The sequence below is a fragment of the Lagopus leucura genome, unplaced genomic scaffold (assembly GCF_019238085.1).
Source record: "Lagopus leucura isolate 7727_CA_CO unplaced genomic scaffold, USGS_WTPT01 Super-Scaffold_100024, whole genome shotgun sequence".
Lineage (NCBI taxonomy): Eukaryota > Metazoa > Chordata > Aves > Galliformes > Phasianidae > Lagopus > Lagopus leucura.
In genome coordinates this window covers 791,712-806,442 of record NW_024962276.1, presented here as the reverse complement: position 1 = coordinate 806,442, position 14,731 = coordinate 791,712, and the positions used below count along the sequence as shown (strand labels likewise).

At 47.0% G+C, this 14,731-nt stretch overlaps 1 protein-coding gene across 2 annotated transcripts in view; it reads right to left on the bottom strand.

The window, feature by feature from the left end:
* Positions 1-14,731, bottom strand: part of LOC122184633 (S-adenosyl-L-methionine-dependent tRNA 4-demethylwyosine synthase TYW1-like) — a 77,168-nt gene that overhangs the window by 45,703 nt on the left and 16,734 nt on the right. For both annotated transcript variants that reach the window (XM_042879757.1, XM_042879758.1), the window contains exons 9-10: positions 5,575-5,627; positions 3,163-3,281 (exon numbers count right to left, since the gene is read on the bottom strand). In XM_042879757.1, the coding sequence (XP_042735691.1) occupies positions 3,163-3,281; positions 5,575-5,627 (172 nt within the window). The remainder of the gene's footprint in view (positions 1-3,162; positions 3,282-5,574; positions 5,628-14,731) is intronic.

Genomic DNA, 14,731 nt, shown 5'->3' with positions numbered 1-14,731 from the left:
AGACAGCTGAAAAAGGCATGGGTTGATTTCTTTTTTTTTTTTTTTTTTTTTTTTAAATCAAAATCAAGTTACTGACTACTATAAGCAGCCACCTATGACACCTGCCAAGACATGAGCATTCCAGAGGCAGTGAGCTGGCTATATTCACTGAAGCAGTGAGTATTTACATTAACAACAGCTGCATGTCCAAGAGTGCACATACAGCACGATGAGAAGCAGAGATGTCAGTCCCAGACATTGCTGCCAGGATTCTTTTCCACCCCATCACGACCCTTCTGCATGATGATGGAATCAAGGCTCCTCACTGCGCAGCATGTGCTGGGAATCCCCCATGGCAGATGCTACTGTTGGGTTCCAGTAACCTTATGGTCATCTAGAGTGACCTTACCTCCACGTCAGATGCACATAAATAAAAAGCAGGGAGTAGCAATCTTACTGTAAGAGGAGCCCTCAGCCTGAGCACAAATTCAGCCTGCTGTACACGTCAGCTGAAGCCTCCCAGCACAGGCATAAACACTACAAAAGTTAACAGAAATACAAACCAAATTCTTTATGGAATATTTTATTCTGCCTGATTTGCCTCCTCCTCGGGTCCAAAATAAACGAGGTTTAAATTAATAGGCTTTATTAGCTGCTCCATCTCTCCACAATAATGGATCGTGTTTTAGACGCTCAGCCAGAGGACATAATCAAATCAGGTTTGGATTGCAACACAATCACCAGCAGCATCAGGCAGCCTCAGTCCCACACTCGCCCTAATTGATTAAGAGATTTGGTCACTCGCACATTTCCATTTAGACAATTAAGCTAAAGAGGCACTACAGACAGCAAGAGCAACTGGGAGCAACAATAACAGACAGCAGACTATTTTTATAGGGAGAGCTATGAGTTAGGGACGGTGCAGTAATTAAAGTCTATTTGTTTTGTTGTTTGTTTTTTTTTTAACCCCCTCTTTATTCTTACTGCAACAGCCTCAGCAGTTCAACCCACAAAGCAACGATAGAGAAATAAACAAAAAAACCCACAGTGCTCTGATCTGCTGCTCAGCACACCGAGCTGCACAACGAGGCCAAAGCATAAAGCCTCCATTAAAACATTTTGCCAGCAGCAGATCAAAACTATCACTTCCCATGTCCCCAGCAGCACAGATGGTGGCTGCTAATAAGGTCTGTGTTCATACAGCCCAGCCACTGGTGCCTGGGATGCCGCCTTCAGCCTCGTGGGATTAAGAACCTGCACAAAGTGGTGGGTTTGAAGTAAAGCTACTGCTTCCAGGACTCCTCTTAAATGTGAGGAATGATGCCTCCAGAACGATGGGCTGGAGCTGCATAGAAGGTACCACACACAGCTATTTATCCCAATTCACAATTGGCGTCTCTAATTTAGCCCCATTCTCCAGACACAGACTGCTGCTAAAAAAAATAAATAAATAAAAACCAGCAGAGTTGGGTCATTTTGAAGAGGAGCAGTGTTAAATGGCCTGCAGTACAATACCAGGAAAAAAAACCCACTTCATTTTGGTGATGTTATTGCTTTTTATTTGCTGTTTATGGTGTACCGTCTGTGTAGGGACAAAGGGACAATAATACACATGGCAACCTTGCCCCATCAGCACAGACAGAGCTGCAGAATTCAATGCACCATTGCAAGCTGATAGATGGAAAAAAGGAACAAGCAGTATGTTTTTCTTCAGTCATCAGATTGTTATTACATACTCTGAAGAAAAGTGGCAACACTTGCACATTAAACATGCCATTTACTGTGTCCTTTCAAGCCAGGAAAGGATGAAAGCCCATCAAGAGAACCAATTAACATTCTGGAATAGAGTCCCAAATGCAAACTTAACTGGATAACTACTGCCTGATGCTTATACTTAATATTAACATGGGAGACAGCTTCAAAGTGCATTCAGAATTACAGCCATACCTCTGCATGGATGCTGTCGTTTTAATATCCTCATGAAATATTTGCATTATTAGAGCTTGAAGATTGAAAAGATGGGAAAGGCTTTGGCTGTTTTGGCATGAAAATAGTGGCACGTTGGACACCCAGGCTTAGGGATAGAACAGCTGCTCCTGGCAGCCAGCCCCCCATAGCAGACTTAAATAGCAGAGGATGTGCAGCCCCCGTGGTTTGAAATAGCTAGCAAAGTAGGAGACAAAAGAGCTGAAAGAATAACGTGTGTCCACCCACTCAGCACACTTCCACGTCACCACTTTTATTTCTGCCAAGCCTCAGAGATCCCCTCTCACATCCCCCAGTCCAGCAGAAGCCTCCCTCCAGCATCCAGGCATCTGGTGAGTGGGGCAGCTCACAGCCCAGATCCAGGCAAAGCTTCAGAGAAGGACAAGGAAGCAATCCCTCTGAGAAAGGGGTCACTTCACTAAGATGCAAGATTATTTATCAGCTGCTTTACAAAGCAACAGTTGGTGAAGTCATCACATTTCACTCACTGAAAACGTGACTGAGTTGGTGGGCAAAGGTATTTTAAGGAAGAAACAGGATTTGATTTCAGAACAAAAGTACTTGCAACGTTTAGCACGTCAGTGGCTTTGCACAAGGCGAGAGCTCATCCTTGCTCTCCAAAGCTCTAGCCATCTCAAGAGGGAAACACGTAACGAGGGCTGACACCTGCCAGCTCGTTCAGAGCAGGGAGCAGAGGGACACACGGACTGCACTCTCTCTGTCTACCCAACTCCTTGATTTCACCTTCCACTGGTATCCAGCACATCTGAACTTGCTGGGGCCCAGAACATAGACACAGAGGACACTACTCTAGGCAAGGGGGCACTGGGGAGCCCTCAGACCCAATTCACTGGGAGTTGGAATTGGATGATCTTTAAGGTCATTTTTCCAACCCAAGCCAGTCTATGATTAAATCCCAGAGATGGGCAGCCCACGGCAGCCCCACCAGTCCCAGCCCAGGGGCCTCACAGCACTCAGAGGAGAGGGGAGCAGAGCTCCCTGACAGCAATGGAGTGGCTCAGAGCCCAGCTGGCCCACACAGGGCTGTCCAGAGCAGGGCGCAGGTTTAGCACCGCACACACTGCTGCTTGGGCTCTGCCCCTTGCATTGCTATGCCACGAAAGACCACAGACACAGGGGTAACATGGCATGTAAGCAGGTGACCTCTCCCAAAGCAGAGCTGCTCCAGCACTTTACCTCCAGCAGAACACGCATTTGTTGGCGCAGGCCAGGCTCGGTGTGGCCTCCATGCAGCGGTGGCTCTCGATTCCATAGAAGGTGTGCTTGTAGCAGCCACCTCTGCCTCGGAGCATCGACTGCAGCAGAGAAAGAGACACACAAATACAAGAAAGGCTTTAAAATCAGCTCCCTGGGCACATTTAATGTGTTCACTTGCACTGGTGTCCAAAGTCACCTTGTGATGGGTGCTGCAGCCATGGAGCAGCTCAGAGAAACGACAAATGCACTCCAGCTTAACAAATTCAAAGCATGATCAGCATACAGCCCAACTGCTTACATACAGCTGAACAGAAACAAGGTATTGTGGTGTCAACATTAACTGCCCTAGAGGAAACTTAAGTGAAATCAATACCTTCTCACTTGTAACACCAAAGCGTAGCAGGGTGCTTTCAACTGAATTAGCCAACACAGGAAGCAAGTGAAGCTACTTAGGCTGTAAGAATTACTGTACAAGCCCAATAAAGAGTAACGAGGGTCAATGTAATGGCTGCTCTATGAAACACTCAGCTCTTCCAGATTTTTGTGCAGAGTGCTTCTTCTAGCCTCCCATTAAAAGATACCCTGCCCCTCCAAACCCCCACTCACACCACTGGCCCCAGCAGGACACTGAGCTTCCTGCCCAGAGCTGCAGACACCTTCTCACCACGCTCTTCTCCTGCTCAGCACGCAGGGAGCAGGGACTGTCTTCCATGATCTCAGTTTAATAATAATAAATGTGAAAGGTTCTTCAATGCTCTCCGGAGAAAGTGTGAAATATGGCTGTGTAACTTTCAATCTATCTTCCTCTACGTGAAGGGTCCTAGCGATGCAGAAACAGGTCTGCAGTGAGCTGTGGGGGAAGAACAGAGGCATTGCCTGGCGTACATAAAGCACTGCATACAGGTGAGACTGAACGGAATGGAAAATGCTGTTTACTCCGTCCATCCCTCCAACCACAGATTCCAGGAGACTCCAATCCCAGCAGAGCAAGCTGTCTCACAGATCTCATCAAGGCGGCAAATCAGACTCTTCCTTACATTTGCAGGTTCTCTGTTCTTTCCAGAATCCAGCAGACACTGATTTCAAACTGAGATAGCACTACAGAGCTTTCTGTAACACTCCTCCTTCCAACCCTGGCTTGTTTCTCACTGATACAAATCCAGACCAGCCCTCCTGAAGGCACTCACACACTGGTGTGAATCTGAGTCGACGCCACTGCCTGTAATCAATTTCAGCTCCATTTATTAGAGCTCCTTCTATTCAACTCCTGCTTAAGCTAAAAATAGGAAGGGCCTATCTAAGCACACAGAGCTGCTATTTATTTTGTGAAATGGCTTTACAGTGCTGCATTACATTTCAGTTCTTTAATAAAAATAGGTTCTCTGGTTCTCTCTCAGCCCCAGTACTGACGAAGCCTGACAAGTTTTCCTTTAAACATTTCACGGCCTTCCCTGGCACCAAGAACAACAGAGAAGAGAAATATTTGTCAGAGCAAACAGCAGAAGCATTGCTGGGATCAGCACGCCTCAAATGTTCCTGACAATACAGCGGTGGGCTTGCTAAGCTGTTCACAAGGCGCCTTTGATGAGACAGTTCATTGATAGCAAGCATTAAATAAAGCCTCACTGCAGCCACCCACAGAGCTCTTCTCAAAAATAAACAAAGTTAATCACGTAGCAAAAGAGAGCTGAGACCAGGAACTGATTGCTGCCACTGCACAGGAGTCAGCTGGCACTCTGATGAGACGCTGATTCCCAGTTTATCGCCCTGTGAACGCCGACAGCTTCAGCATGTTAGAATCCATTCTACTCCTCAAATGCACACCCTTACAGAGCAGCTTTCAGCATGCGAGCTGTGAACTGCTTCTCAGGGACCTGCAGAGGACAGCTGGAGCAAGAAACAGAGCAAACTTCACCTGCTTTGCTAAGTTTGCTATATGAACCTTCCAAGGGGAAGAAGAGCAGAGGAGTGTTGCCAACCAGATGCATCAGCTACAGAACCACAGGTCTGAGTACCCACATGCCACCTGAACATAGCGACGAGCTGTGCTGCCTTTGTCTCTCAGGACCTCACACCTCTGATGCAATCTTCCCACTTCAATGCGTGGCATTCCAGTCCTGTCCTGCATCTCTGTAGGCAGCAGGGATTCCAAACAGAATGGACAAACAGAAACAGTGATCTTTCCCAGCTCTCTGCTCATGTTCCGACTGCTGGCAGCGGGGCTGTAATAGCCTGACATGCAGAACTAGAGCTCGGGAAGTGAAGCGTCGTCTTGCAGGTAACAGAGCATTTTCAAAGGGTATTCCACCTGGAAGCTGTATACTTGTATAGCTCTAAGAAATAAGTCTCTAGCTTTCAACTTATAAACAGAGAAAAAGTGAAAGAGCATACCTTTGTCCACCGGCACAGCTTCACTCCAGAATGGCTTCCTATCAACTTATAGCCTGAAAACAAGAGGTGAACCAAACCATCAGTTTTAATCTGCAGTAGCTGATACATGAAACAACGAAGTGCTGCACAAAATTAAGCATCTCCATTCTCAGTGCTGCTCCTCCCTGCTGGCACAAGCAGGACACAGCAACGCGGTGCCCATGCTCACCCACCTGACCCTGTGAGCCCATGCACTGAGCCAACACGTGGTCATGCAAGGGATGTGGTCAATGGGAAGTGTTTTTCTCCCCATGGGATCTATTTGTACTGCTGGGTTCTGTTTGAATCAATGGAGGGAGCTCAGGACTGCATGGAACAGGTATGGGACACCTGCACTGACCCCAAGGGTTGGCACGTGGACCCAGCAGCACATCAGAGCAAGCCTGAGGAACACCATGTCATCCCATGCAGCACAAGGGTGAGGAAAGCACTGAGATGGAGGGCTAAGTGTGAGCCCAAGCACCAACAGCTCAGCAGATTTACCACCTCTACCTCTGGGGCACAGCCCTGGTGAACAGCTCTGCAGGCAGCTGCTCCCCACACCTGCAGGAAGCTGGTCTCACACCATTTCCCAGCCAAAACCAACAGAATTTTATTTATTGGCCCACATGGATTAATTCCACAGTATTCATTAAGCACTAAGTACTGTTATTACCCAAACTGCTTGAGTTAGGTTATTCTCCTCTTCGAAAAAAAAAAAGTACTTAGAGACCAATACATCTGGAGGATTAAAAAATACACAAATCAGCATAAAAATGTGAGGGATTGGAGAGCCTCACAGTGCTGTTCACACTGCAGCACTGACATGTCAGCGTGGCCTGGCTGCCCAGACCAGCACATCTCCACCGGCAGCAGGAGGCCGATGCTTTCATTAACACTTCCAAACAAAATCATACTTTAGGTACCCAGCATCCCTCCTGCCAGGGCAGGGACCTCCTGCCCCTTTTCCCACTTTAGGCTGTTTAGGGACTGATGGCTGCATTAAGAGAGGCTGCAAGGACTTCAGGCTGCCCCCAAGAGCTTCATCTGCCCTCCAGCTCCACAGGAGCAGGTGGTACTTCAGACTTCAGCCCCTGAATGAGCAGACCTCAAAACCCTGCATGCATGTTCAGGGTTAAGCAGCGATGCAAGCCAACAAGCCTTGACATTTTACATCCTTTCCTGGAAAAGGAACGCTAGCCAGAGCTTCTCACTAGGAAGTGATGCTCTGCAAAGCCTCAGGTTTGCAGACACCATCTGCGACTGGATGCAACCCAGTAGACCATAGCAGCTTCCAGCCGACCCCTGCCTGAGAACTCAGCACACAGAGCTGCATCCTATTACCTCTTCCCATTCTAGACCTCTCTTACATGTTTCTCCTGCAGTTTTCCACAAACAGCCTTGCCCAGCAAGTAGCCCTTGCTGACTGACTGATCCCAACTGACACCTCTGTGTCACTCAAACTCGTGTCCCTGAAGGATCAGATGAACACAGAGAAGGGCAGTATGTCCCTCTGACACAGCTGCCCCAGCCAGGCTTTGTGCTGCTATCAGCCACCACCATCCTCTATTTCCCACAACCCAGCAACAGCATCCATAGATTATTCTCTTGTAGATCATTTGTCAGCAGAAGTAACACGGCTGCTTTGAAACAAGCATTAGTTTAGAGTTAAACAGGAAATAGGGTATGCTTGCCCAAATCCACTGAGCTGTTTAAGGGAAGACAGGAGGCATCTGAGCTGAGCACGGTGCCAAACCCCACAGCCCAAAGCTGCAGCACTCTCTTTAAGTTGATCAGATCTACTTCCAGCACACGGAGTGCCCGCAGCACCTTGTAAAGGCCAATGTGTAACACCAAACCAGAGCCTTACAAACTTCAGCCAGCTTCAGCAATACAAAGAAGTTTACTCACCCTACGTGCTGCTGCCAGGAGTCACAGCTGTGGTTACTGGAAGAAGCCACACATTTGCAGAACTTCTTATGAGCACTGTATGAAGTGCCTGAACTCAGCTCTTCATTGCACAGGGAGCATTGGTGGGAGCATGGTTACCCTGCTAAGCACTACAGCAAGCTGCACATGAACACTCAGATCAAGTATCAGTGACAAAGCCTGACTCTCTGCACATCTACTGCAGGTGAGCAAAGTTCCTTTGATTTGATGAGCCCGTTTCTTGAAGTATTTAACTGCTGGCTTGCAACACAGGCAGCAAAGCAGCTTGAAGAGCTCTAAGAAAAATGGAAAGGGTTATGTGGGAACCAAAAGTGCTGAGTTTCAAATCGGCCATGGGAGAAAGCAAGACAGAGAACCAGGCAGAGCCTTCTCACTCTGTTTCCAGGGCTCACAGAACACCATCTACTGCTTAAGAGCAAACCTAAGTATTACTTGTAAGCAATAACAAACAAGTGAATATTTGGATGCAACACCTTCCAAACAACACAATGTGTTTTCTCAATCTGTGCATATTCAAATCCTAAGGCTCTACAGCATCTCTCATATTCGAAATGCTCATTATTACTTAACCTGTAAACTCTACTCGTGACTAAAGGCACAAGAATCCCAGATCATAAGTCTATTTTAGCTGATCCCACACTAGATAATAAGTGTTGAATTGACCAAGACACTCACCAAGCTTCACTGAAATTCAGTGTCACTATCACAAAAATTTGAATTAAGTTTTTAAACAAGCTTTTGGGTGAAATTAGTTTCATCAGGCAATAACACAAGGCCAATAAACATTTGGTGACTGCTTGACCTGAGAATCCAACCCAAGTTTAACAGACCACAGGCAGACTTTTAGCTGAGATGGCCACTGTCGCAGATGGCGAATGCTCCATCATTAGTGTAAAACACGTCTGCAGCTGTTTAGGATCATAATGCAACTTCAACTCCATCATGTAAACAGTTGGAAAGGTTCATTCTCCAAAATCCAATCCACTGTCTGAAAAAGTGCACCTGCAATGGTCACGCTACACAGCTTGAGACTCCCCTGGCTGTCACAGAACCCTAGAATGGCCTGGGTTGAAGAGGAGCACAGTGCTCATCCAGTTCCAACCCCTGCTGTGTGCAGGTCGCCAACCAGCAGCCCAGGCTGCCCAGAGCCACGTCCAGCCTGGCCTTGAATGCCTGCAGGGATGGGGCATCCACAGCCTCCTTGAGCAGCCTGTTCCAGTGCCTCACCAACTCTGAGTGAAAAACTTCCTCCTCATATCCAACCTAAACCTCCTGTGTCTCAGTTTAAACCAATCCCCCTTGTCCTATCACTACCCACCCTCATAAACAGCCCTAACAGCTATCCTGACACATCAGTGTCCAGTGGAAAACCAAAGGCACCTTACCTTTCAGAACAGCCCCCTACACTAAAAGCTTCCTTCAGCTGAAGCCTTTGAAAGCACAGAGCAGAAGATTTAATTATGAAAGAATGAAGCAGATGACTGGCTGAAAAATCCCCCGGAGGTGCAAAGCCTTTGCCACGCTCCTCTGAGAACACAGCCACTGCACGCCTGCTAAAAGCCAATCTGATGTCATATTATGCTTCAAAAACCCAAATGACTTTCACAAAGCTTGCTTCTGAGAAACAAGTACTGCACAGTACTGACAAACCAGCACAGATCTATCAAGCCATCTCCTTCAATAAGTCTGTTGGAAGCGGTATTATCTGTTAAAGCTGTGAAACAGTGAAGAAAAGGGAACTCCAAACCAGGGCAATGCTTACAGGAAAAAAATTCCCACTTCCGTGTTGTTTTGCACAAGAGCTGCTTAACAGGTCAGCAACACAGCAGCAATCCATCAGCTCCGCTCGAGGGATCGCCCCGAAAGCTCTCCCACAGCTGCTGCACTCGGGCCACCACTGAAGGCAGTGATCTGATTAAAGCTGGAGAACGAGCAAGAAAAACATGAGTGTGGTTTGTGAAAGGAACCTGCTCACATTTCATCAGCATTTTATGCTGAAATAGAAGTGGGATCTGGGAAGTAGAATTTCTCTGATGGTCCAAGCATGGCTGGAAAGACCTCCTGTTTTCTGTCCCAGGATCAACTCTGCAGGCTTTTGTTGGTGCTGGTTTAAAAACCTCCTTTGAAATGGAAGAAACTGCTCTTAAAAAGTACCACAGGCTTGGGAGCTGCAGGAAGGTTTTGCCTGCAAGTTCTCTTTCCTTCTCCAAGCTGGTGAGAAAGGATTGCAGGGCTGTACCTTACATACACAGAAACACTACAGTTCACACCAAACTTTGTCCACTTTTATCAGTGGAGCTGCTGAAGTGTCACGTACGATGAGAAGGATGTGGAGGAGCACAAAGAACATGTTGGTTTTTTACTTATTTAACTTGCAACAAAAGGCTGCTGAAGTTGCTGGAAGAATGACTGCTGCCATGGTAGGCAAACAAACCTGACCTGCTGTCATGAAAGTGGGACCAGCAAAGCCCAAGGACGGCAATGCCAGCAGCTCTGTGAGTCCAGCACCAACAGCTGAGAGCCAGCAAACAACCTTCACACTTAAACCGGGATGTCCATTGTAACCCAAGAGCACATTTCACTACAGAACTGCCAAAGCTTCCAATGCTTAAACACATTATTTCTGATCAAATTATGATTTTTGACCACTGGGACCATTAGTATTTTCACCCGCAGCAGCTAGTACTGAACAAAAAGAAAAAGCTGCCAGCACCTGACACCTTTGACAAGGAATGGTAAGGCAGACTATTGGCAGAGCTGTTGGAAAACATTTGCCACAAATGACTCATGTTGATGTCCTCCAGCAGAAGCAGCCCCAGCAGGGCACACCTTAGAAAAGATCACCATGGGCATAAAGGCATGGCAGCTCATTCCATTTTAATCAAACCCCAACAAAAATGCAAGCTCCTGGGACCTCCTCTCACCCAAGAGAAGATGGAGAAATGAGATGCCCATTCCTTGCCTGGATAGTTTCATTAACTTCCACACTGGCTTTGCTACTCCAAGCGAAGAACAGCTGTCTCCTATCCCAAAGGGGGCCTTTGTAGCTTGGCAAACATCCACCTCCATCCACTAAAACAGCCAGAAGAAAAAGAACAAGCCAGCTACAGCCACAAGCCCCCCTCCAACCGCTCCCAGATGCTGTGCAGATAAAGACCTGCAAGACAAAGCTCATCCAAAGTCCTGAACAGCAAAAGATCCCTTCATCTCCGGGATGCTGGAAGACAAGCTCCACGAGGAGGAAAATCCTTTTTCTGGCTGGAAAGCAAGCAAAGCAAGACACAATATGATGGGATTCCCGAACAGGGCGTCTCAAAGAAGAACCAGCCATGTGTCCTACACTGCCTCAGCCAACAACCCCAACTCCCTGGTGGGCCAGGGCAGCAGCTGCAGCACCAGGATCTCAAGCTTACTTGAATATAGCCTTACCTCCTTCCATCATAATGGATTTAATTTCAAAGACCAATACTCTCCAAATGTTAGGTAAGATCAGTGCACTTCAAACACGACTTACACTCACACTCCTCTAGTATACCTGGGTAACTCCAACTCCCGTGATCACACACACAGGAAGAATCAGGCCCACTGATAAAGGCTGAACTTTGTCTACCCTGCTGCTGCTAAGTGCACCAGTAAATTAGCATTGCAATCAGCTCATCACCAAGCTCTCGCCAGCTTCCACACTGTGGGACTTCAGCATCCTCTGGCTCCTGGATTCTTCCTCCACCACGCATTCTCCATTTATTTACAGGGACTTTAAGGAAATACAAGAAAATGTAGCAGGCTTAATTTTGCCTGGTTTCAGGCATTACATTTACCCTGATCACAGCTATTCACAAAAGAAGAATGTTGTATTTTGCAAATTGATGTTTAAATCTCCCCGTGGGTAGCAATTGAAGTCTCTGGTTCCTTTCAGGGACTGCACCAGCGATACCCATCCCTGACCCAGCTGTGAGCTGCTAGTGCCACCTGCAGTATCAGAGCTCCATGTAAATGACACTGAATCCCAGCACTGCCTGCCAACATCTCAGTGCACAGTCTGCAAAACAAACCCCAGCAACACCAATCTCTGGGCGATGTCTCTGCAGCAGATCTCACTTCCAACACCAGGATGCGGAGCTCGGCACAGCCAACCAAGCTGAGGCAATGAGGAAAAAAATAATCAGTAAGGGGCAGCAAATGCCATCAACCAACTACTTTGAAAGCTGATCTCAAGCAAGGTCAATAAGCACTTGAAAAGCCCAGCCCTCAAGTTTCTTCTGAAGTCAGCTCCTGATTTTCAAAACATGCTGAAAAACACAGATAAAAGCTTATCTTTGCATCAAACAGCAAGTCAAAGCGTGACAGAAGTGGTTACTGAAGTAGTCCAATCTACTTCAGATACAAGCTGTTCCTAACAGCACTTGCCTTCGGATATGAGCAAAACTGAGATATTATGGACACCGTGGTGCTAAATTCAAGGCACACTTAAGCAGTAAAGACAGCAACCCAACTGCAGCTTGGGGAAGCAGAATGATTTCTTCAATGCCAGTGGGGTCAGCTTTTGGGAAACATTAATCCAATCCTGTTGCATTAGTGCCTACCACAAAACTACAAGCATTTAGAAAAGAAAGAAGCAAGGACCTGCTGAGTGTGAGCAGATTAAGAAGAAAAATACAGATTTCAGCCCGGCTAGGATTATTTCACAAACCTACAAGCCACTGCAGAAAGCAAATGAGAACATCAGTTAGGCTGCACCTACTAATCACCACAGGAAACACTTGCCTGAAAGGTTTGCTTCTATTTTCAGTTCATTTCATGACATTTACCTAAACAGATGAAGCAGCAGGAGCACACTGCCAGCCTCTCTCCAGCTATACTTGTTACTGTGGGTATTAAGTGGCTCGTGCCGTATTTGTATTTTATGCAAGACTGAACAGTGATGGGGAGGAAATCAGCATCTTCTCACAGCACAAGACTGGCTATGACTTTCAAAGCAGCAGCTGTTACAGAGGACCTTTATGAAGGTATTTGCAGGCAGCCAGCCACAAGGGCCTCCAGCTGCACCATCCAATACTTCAGGTTATATCCAGCGCTGCCTTTGAATTCCAGCTGAAATGAAACTATTGTTTAAGCAATATTCAGTTCACCTACAGGGCAGCACACTAAGTTTGTCTGAAGGTGATTAAGAAGTGTTGCGGGGGGCTGAAGAGATGCTGCTCAAAGGCAAACTCCTGTTACACAACCACAGTTCAGAAAAACAGCTTTCTTGTGAATCACCACCACTGGTTTTGCTTTCTCTTGGGCTAATTATGCCCTTAGGGATAATGCTGAACAGAAACTGAACCTGTACCCAAAGCAGCCAGTTGATACATAAATTAGGTGATCTGACTGTATCACACTTGTTATTTTCAAGGGACGGTGCTGAGGGAAGAAGCGAGTTTCATTTTATTTTTTACAGCCTCATAAGACTGCCCTGGAGTGTTTTACCTGCAAAAAAACCAGCTATGACATGAAAGGAGAAGAAAAGCAGATTGTTTTCTTCACTGCTCAGCAACTGCTAAGGAACGATGCGAGGAGCAGAAGAAAGGAAAGGAGGAATGCGTTCACAAAGGTGGTAGCAGCTGAAATTACACACAATAGTTTTCAAGTCTTTTAAACTGCAGATTTAGGTAAGTGGACCCCATGCAGCACAACCACTGCTGGCACCACCCTGGATGCCAAAGGAAGGCAGAAATACGTACTTACAAAATAGAATTCATGTGACCAATGAATTCCTGTGCCTGGAATATCAGAGATCTGAGTTACCTGGAGAAACTGCCTTCGTGTCACAGTTACAGCAGGAATGCAACCTTCCCTCCAGCACTATTTTTATTTATTTATTTATTTATTTATTTACAACAACCACTTTTGTACAGCACTAAAACACCAACATTTCATCCACCCCCCCAAAACTGAACCCATGATGCCTGGATCAGAGCAAGGCAGAGCATCAAGCACTCCTGTGACACCCCCTGAATAACAAAGAGCCAACTGAGCACTGCACCCCAAGAAGAGCACTGGGCAGGGTGCACCCATACCCAACAGATCAGTGCCACAGCACCTCCTCATCTCCCCCCTCAGGGCTCTTCTGTCCTGATACAGGAGCTGAGGGAGCTCAGCACACCCTGCAGGCTCTCAGAACAGGACCCTGAAGCAGCCAGATGCTGCCATCCCTGCCCACCATTCCTAGCAGCCGTGCCTCTGACCCTGCCAGCCAGGCTCACCAATCCTCCCAACAGCCCTGCAGGCAGAAGGATCTGTCTTCCTGACCATACAGTGCACAAATGGAGGCCTGCAATGCTCTGCAGCATAGTGCACCTTGCCAATACAACACAGCCTTTGGCTCCTGCAGCCCTGCACTGGCCCTGACCAGCAGTGATGCAGCTATGGACAAGAAGATGAGGCAAAGTTACTGCCACCCTGTGCTGAGCTCCATTTTAAAGAGGCTTTTGCTGGGTTCGGTCATTCAGCCTGCAGATTTAAAGAACAGCTTTTTATTTAAAGTTTATGAAAATAAAAAGTGAGCAAATATGCCAGACACTTGATGGGCAGAACAACACTAGTCACATACAGATGCTCAGGCTGAAGAACAACTGAAATCCTGGGGAGCACACACTGTGATCCCCCCCAGCTGCAGCACAGGGGCGCTCACATCACCTTCCCCTGCCCTTCTCCCAACTTTACTCACAGCTGACAGCCCTGCAGTTCAAAACCCTCAGCCTGCTCCTCTCGTGCTTGGCGTTAAGTTTCAGAAAAATGCACCAGTTCATTAACGCTGCTCTCTGCAGCTCATTGATCGAATCACTGAGCAGACTGCTGGTTTGACAGATTCTCTTTTCTGAGAAGTTTCAGTACCAAAAGTTTGAAGTTTAGATAAAAGTAGATGACTAAAATGCAAGATGGAAGCAAAGGTGATTTCTAAACATTCTCTACCAAGCCCACCCTAAGGAAGATAGAGACACGCAGGTTTATCTTCTCCCTCAAGCTGACAGCAGAAGTATTGCACCAGGTGATCTCAACACGTTAGCATGCATCATGCTGAGATGCACTGCATAGCTTTAGATTCCTCCCCCAGAACAACGAAGCAGACAGCCCTAGTCTAAGCTGTGCTGCTAGGCTCTAACCAGGGGCAGGACTGGCAGTTCCATCAGCAGCTTCCTCCAACAGA